General features: G+C 56.8%; 2 protein-coding genes across 2 annotated transcripts in view; both read left to right on the top strand.

The window, feature by feature from the left end:
- Nucleotides 1–1737: 1737 nt before the first annotated feature.
- VAMP5 (vesicle associated membrane protein 5) lies at nt 1738–2892 on the top strand. The gene is made up of 3 exons (XM_008048733.1): nt 1738–1746; nt 1833–1970; nt 2440–2892. The coding sequence occupies exons 1-3, from the start codon at nt 1738–1740 to the stop codon at nt 2647–2649; spliced, it is 357 nt and encodes a 118-aa protein (XP_008046924.1). The 3' UTR covers nt 2650–2892.
- Nucleotides 2893–5722: 2830 nt separating this feature from the next.
- RNF181 (ring finger protein 181) overlaps nt 5723–6043 on the top strand; it is a 1720-nt gene continuing 1399 nt past the window's right edge. The window contains exon 1 of the mRNA XM_008048728.1: nt 5723–5868. Within this exon, the coding sequence (XP_008046919.1) occupies nt 5783–5868 (86 nt within the window). The 5' untranslated portion in view covers nt 5723–5782. The remainder of the gene's footprint in view (nt 5869–6043) is intronic.

The raw sequence follows: 6043 nt of genomic DNA on the forward strand, positions 1-6043 counted from the left end.
CCAGGCGGGTCTCGAACCCGCGGGCTCAGGCAATTCACTCACCTCGGCCTCCCAAAACGCTGGAATTACAGACTGAGCCACTGAGCCCGGCCTAGCAGTGATTCTTATATTCAAATCTTTGTCCATTCTCAAGTTCTTGCCTTGGACTAAGTGAACGTGGGCAAGTTCAAAGGATGGAGTTTGGAACCTGTTGAATACTATGATGGTAGACACAGTGGGGATGGGGCTGACTCAGGAGAAGGTTGAAGGCTGCAGAGTCTCTGCTCTCCTTGCCTTTCCTTTGCATTCCGGCCTGGGAGTGCACCCTCCCCTGCAGCGGTGTGCCTGCCCCTCTTGAAGCAGGCTGCTTTCCTAGGCATGGGTAAATATTGACCTATTTGGGTTTCAAATGTCTGCCCCTCAAAACTCCTGCTGGGCTGGATAAACACTCTGTGAGAACATCTCTTGAGAATGAGAGTGCTCTTCCTTAGGCTGCAATGTAACTGACCCACTGAATCCTTGCAGTGGTCAGCACCGCGCTGGCCTCCTGGCCCCCCAGGGGGTAGAGGAGGGAGGTGGAGCACTGCTCCCTGCCCCCACCCCCCCACCCCCCAGAGCTTGTGGTCTAGTTGGAGAGACGGGACTCATGCACCGGAATGCTTGGAGGCTGTGTGCGAGGCAGCTGCACAGATCCTGAAGAAGCGTTCTTGCCTGAGTAGGAGGTGGTCCTCTGTGACCACCAGATTCCTTCCAACACTTAAGTTTTCTGGTTTTAGCGGAATTCAGTTAAGTGCCGGAATGTCTGCTGCAGACAATGGGCAATGTGGGCTGGCAGGAAGGGAAGCCTGGCCTCAGGGATGGGCTGTGTGAACCAGCGAGAGGGAGTTGCCGTGGTTTGCTCATCTGCTGGTATTCGGTTCCCCAAAATTGTCCTGAACTGCTGCGGTGGGCCTTCTGATCACACCAGGGTCTCCTACCCTGCGTCTGTCACATGCACCCAAAGTCCAGTGCCTGTCTTGCTCATGACCCAGACTTTCTCCCTCCCCGGTCCTCTCAACCTCCCCCTGCTTGGACCCTACACTTTTGTTCCTAGTTCTCTGGAATGAGCTGGGGTTCTTTGTCGGGTAAGACGGCTGTGCAGGCTGGAAAATCCAAGGGTTAGTCTCATCTTTGTAAGTTGGACTCCAGGAAAGACCCTGGCTGACCGAGCACTGGAGGCCGGAGGTCAGAGGCCAGGCCGGCTGAGGTTCCCGGGCAGACAGGGAACTTGGGGGACTGATACGGGGAATGGATCAGGCCAGGAGGCTGAGCTGGCCTGGCCAGTCAGAAGCCCAAGGAGGGAGACCTGAGTGTCTCAGTTTGAGGTGGGAGACCAGGCCGAGCCTGTGATGCGTGCTGGTCCAAAACTGCCTGACTGGCTCTGTGGGATGGATCTCTTCCCTGTTGGCCTCCAGCCGAGTACTTGGTTCTCTGTTCTTTGCTGCCTTAGGCCCTTGGGAAGCCTCAGGGCAGGTGTGCACTGGGTAGAGGCCATCTTGGAGCAGGTGAGCAAAGCTCTGCTTTGTGGGAGGGTGGGGTCCTGGGAAGGACAGCTCAGAGGCAGCTGAGATGCTGGAAGCCAGGCCCGTCTGGCCCTGCCTTGATGGGTAAGGGAGGCGCCTGTGAGACCAAGTGGAACCGCACTCACCCTGGAGGCAGCCTCTACTTTGCACACGTCTTGCCCCTTACTCGAAGCACGCTGTTCCTCAAGCTGTATCCATGGGTTCAGTAGGGGAAGGGGCTTTGAGATCTCAAGGCCCAGAGAAGGCCAGCTGGGGGCCTCACGCAGCCCTGACCTCGGGCTTGGTGCCCAGGCAGGGACAGAGTTGGAGCAGTGCCAGCAGCAGGCGGACGAAGTGACGGAAATCATGCTCAACAACTTCGACAAGGTCTTGGAGCGTGACGGGAAGCTGGCCGAGCTGGAGCAGCGTTCAGACCAACTCCTGGACATGGTGTGAGGCCCGCGGGAGCAGGGAGGGCGGGGGAGAGGCTTGGTGAAGCCCTCAGAGGAGTTCTTAGGCTGTGTTCAGTGTTCCCAGCCCTCGGTGGGCTGGGGGCCTTCTTGGGGGCCAGTGTGGAGCCTCTGGGTTTCATGACTCACCCGTAGCCTAGATGTGAAACCGGTCAGCCCCATGAAGTAAGATGTCTTTGGTTTGAAGCCATGGGCCTCCCTAAAGGTGGAGGACTGGCATGGGTTAACCGCGGGTGAGCCACTAGGGCTGAAAGCCAAGAGTTACACAGTGTCTGAGAGGCAGAGTTAGGCTGGGAGGGTCCCCGGGCAGGTGGCCTAGAGAAAGGGAGCAGACAGGATGGGAGGCTGCAGGGGGAGGCCAGGCCTTGCTGGGGCGAGGTTGAGAGGAGCTGGTTCTGAGGCCAGCGGGGGAGCCAGCTAACCCCCACCCTGTGTCTGGCTGTTCACAGAGCTCAGCCTTCAGCAAGACAACCAAGACCCTGGCCCAGAAGAAACGCTGGGAGAACACTCGTTGCCGGATCTACTTGGGGCTGGTGGTGGGCGGTGGTGTGCTCATCCTCCTGATTGTCCTGTTGGCCGTCCTTCTCCCACAGAGCAGTGGGAGCCACAGTGCCCCACAGGCCCAGGATGCAGGCACTGCCTCGAGGTCTGGGGCCTAGCCCAGCTGGGACCGAGGGAGAGGCCCGATGGCTGAACTGGCCGGTTCTGGTCTCCGGAGAACCCTGGTGTTTGCTCCCATCTGAGCCTCCCCAGTGGGAGCCGAAGGGCAGCCCTGATGCGTGCACCTCTGCGTCTCCCGTCATGCCACAGACTGGCCCTCGAGGGCAGCCTGCTGTACTGGCCATGCCAGTCCAGCCCCACCTGGAGCTCAGTAAAAGCTGCTGCTGTTTGGTTAAAAGCTAGCGGGTGTGCGTGTGTGTGTCTGAAGGTCCCCGGGTTGGTTGGTTAATCTCACTGTGTCTCTACCCTTGGGGCTGATGAGAAAGCCTACCATCCAGAGGACTCCACCTACCCTACTTAATCCAGCCCTACATAGACAGACAGACCTGAAGTGTGGGTCCAAGAACATAAGTTTCCAAACCAGCCCTTGAACCAGTCCTCCATCTCTGAGCCTGTTTCTCTAAGAATGAAATCTATTACTTTTCTGACATCTTGGGATTGCTCACAGGACCAATGAGACTCTAGATGGGATGGCAAAGAGGGGGACACTTCAAAAAATTTTCACGAGCCCCTCACCTCCTGATACAAGGTTTTCCCCTCTGAACACTTTTTCCTTCCTAATTTTTCTGTCCACATTCTTCCTCAAGCTTTGCATCAGACTGCAGATGAGGCAAGTGGCAGTGAAAAAGGGAGGGCTTCTATGGTTCCGTAATGCAGGGTCACAAAGGGTGGCCTTGGAGGAGTTTGTCCTGTAGGAAAGCAGGCTTTTTTCTTTCTTTCTTTTTTTTTTGAGTTGGAGTCTCACTCTGTCGCCCAGACTGGAGTGCAGTGGCCGCTCCTGGCCACCGCAGCCTCAACCCGCTGGGCTCTGGCGATCCTTCTGCCTCAGCTTTCCAAGTAGCCGGAACTACAGGCGTGCGCTACCACGCCCGGCTGATTTTTGATTTATTGTAGAGATGAGGTCTCGCCGAGTTGCCCAGGGGTCTCGAGCCTGCGTGCTCAGGCAATCCACTCACCTCAGCCACCCAAAGGCGCGGGATTACAGGCTGAGCCACCGACCCGGCTGAAACCAGGCTTTTCAAAGCCACACAGGAGCAGGCGAGCAGTACCTTCAGGCTACACACAGCAAAGACCATTGGGTAAAAGCATGGGGGAAGGAGAGAAGGTCACACCAAGACTGTGTAAACAGGGCCGCCTCTGCTTGAGCTGATTAACTGTGGGCTGGGCATGGTGACTCATGCCTGTAATCCCAGCACTTTGGGAAGTGGAAGCAAGGTAATTGCCTGAGCCCAGGGGTTCAAGATCAGCCTGGGCGACTTGGCGAGACCTTGTCTCTACAATAAATCAAAAAATTAGCCGGGTGTAGTGGTGCATGCCTGAGGTTCCAGCTATTTGGAAGGCTGAAGCAAGAGGATCACCTGAGCCCAGCAGGTTGAGGCTGTGGTGGCCGTGATCGTGCTGCTGCACTCCAGTCTGGGCAACCGAGTGAGACTCTAACTCAAAACAAAGCAAAAAACTAAAAACAAACAAAAACAAAAACAAAAAAAACCCCTCAATGGTGAGTGACAAAGCAACTCAGCGTCAAGTTTGTAAAATAAGCAGTTCTTTGCTAGGTAGAGTGAGGGCTATTGATAGACAAGAACAAACCCTGAGAGTTGTGTGACGCCTTAGCCCTTACAGAGCTTGTTATTTTCACTGGGCTTATTACCATCTTCTCACCTCGGAAAGGCAGAGGAACGCACTTGGCCCTGCAGTGGGTCAGCAACACCACTGACAGGCTGGGTGAATCGGGACCAGCCACTTCTGAGAAGTTACATATATAAAAAGGGCATAACAAGACTATTGAGAAGACTATTGACTGTGTGTAGAATACCCACCAATGGGACAGTTCTAGATGCGAAACAGTAGACGTCATCCAAAGCATTGAGTACTGTGGTTTCCAAGCCTGTCTCACATCAGAATCACCTGCGAATTTATACAAATGACATCTGCCTAGACCCCACAATAAGTCAGTTAAATCAGAATCTTCGAGGGTATCAGACATGAGTGTTGTTTTCTTCTCTTTTCTATTCTTTGAGTTGGAGTCTCACTCCGTTGCCCAGACTGGAGTGCAGTGGCCGCTCCCAGCCACCGCAGCCTCAACCTGCTGGGATCTGGCGATCCTTCCGCCTCAGCCTTCCGAGTAGCTGGAACTACATGCGCGAGCTACCACACCTGGCTAATTTTTAAAATTTATTCATTGTAGCGATGAGGGCTCGCCAAGTTGCCCAGGCGGGTCTCGAACCCACGGGCTTGGGCAATCCACTGACCTCAGCCTCCCCAAGCGCGGGATTACAGGCTGAGCCACCGAGCCCGGCTGAGTGTTGTTTTCTAAAGCTCTCCCCACGCCCCTTCTCTCCGCAGAGGATTCGTGTGTAGCTAGGGATATTTAATTCGAACCACTCCTTTCAACAGAAACGAGGGATGAGATTGAGCAGGGAGCAGATGTTCAGTCCGGTGAGCCCGTGAGGCCACAGGTTCCCCGACAGAGACCTGCCCTCTCTGGTTTGGAGAGGTTTGCCCACCTTTTATTATTGTGCCTAATACACAAGAAATGCATAGACATTTTTTTTCCAGGGGTCGGGGCGTGGATCGAGCCCACACTCTTGAATCAACGGGAGCGCAGCGGGGTGGAAGTGCCCTGCGGGGACGTGGGCAGGGTAGCGGGGAAGCGCCCCGACTCCACGCCAGCGGACCCCAGCCCTGGGGTCGGTACCGCCCTCTGCGAGGCCTCGAGCATCCGCACTGCCGAAGCCTGGGCATCCGGGCAGATGGAGGATTTTGCAACCCATGCGCCCGACCGCGCCAGAAACTCCCGGGAAACTTACATGGGGCTCGGATTCCCAAACTGATGTTTCCGACTAGACTCCGCCGGCTGTCATTGGCGGCTGTCTCTGGTCACCTGACTTACTCAAGCCAATGAGGGGTGGCCAAACGAGCACTTCCGCTTTCTGCCCCTTTAAGAGCCCCCCTCGCGCCCCGCCCTTGGGCGCTCTGATTGGCCAGCTCTTCCCAACTCGCCGGCTTATTGGCCGACGCCGCCGGTCCGCCATCCGGCCGGGTCCTAGAGCTGTGTCAGACCGCGGGGCCGCGATGGCGTCCTATTTCGACGAGCACGATTGTGAGCCGCTGAACCGCGAGCACGGAACCCAGACCAACGTGCTGCTGGAGCTGGCGAGGCGAGTGTGAGGGGCTCGGGGGCGGGGCCCGGGCCGCCGTCCCCGAAATGGGGCTGGCTGGAGCTGGCGGGGTCTCCGGGGCCGCAAGTCTGGGGTGTGAGTCCGGGCGGCGAGATCGACGGGGGCGGGGGCGTCTGGGCTGTCCGTGGGCGGGCCAGGGCAGGGGGATTCGGGG

The sequence above is a fragment of the Carlito syrichta genome, unplaced genomic scaffold (genome assembly GCF_000164805.1).
Source record: "Carlito syrichta isolate Samal-C Ts95f unplaced genomic scaffold, Tarsius_syrichta-2.0.1 Scaffold126553, whole genome shotgun sequence".
Lineage (NCBI taxonomy): Eukaryota > Metazoa > Chordata > Mammalia > Primates > Tarsiidae > Carlito > Carlito syrichta.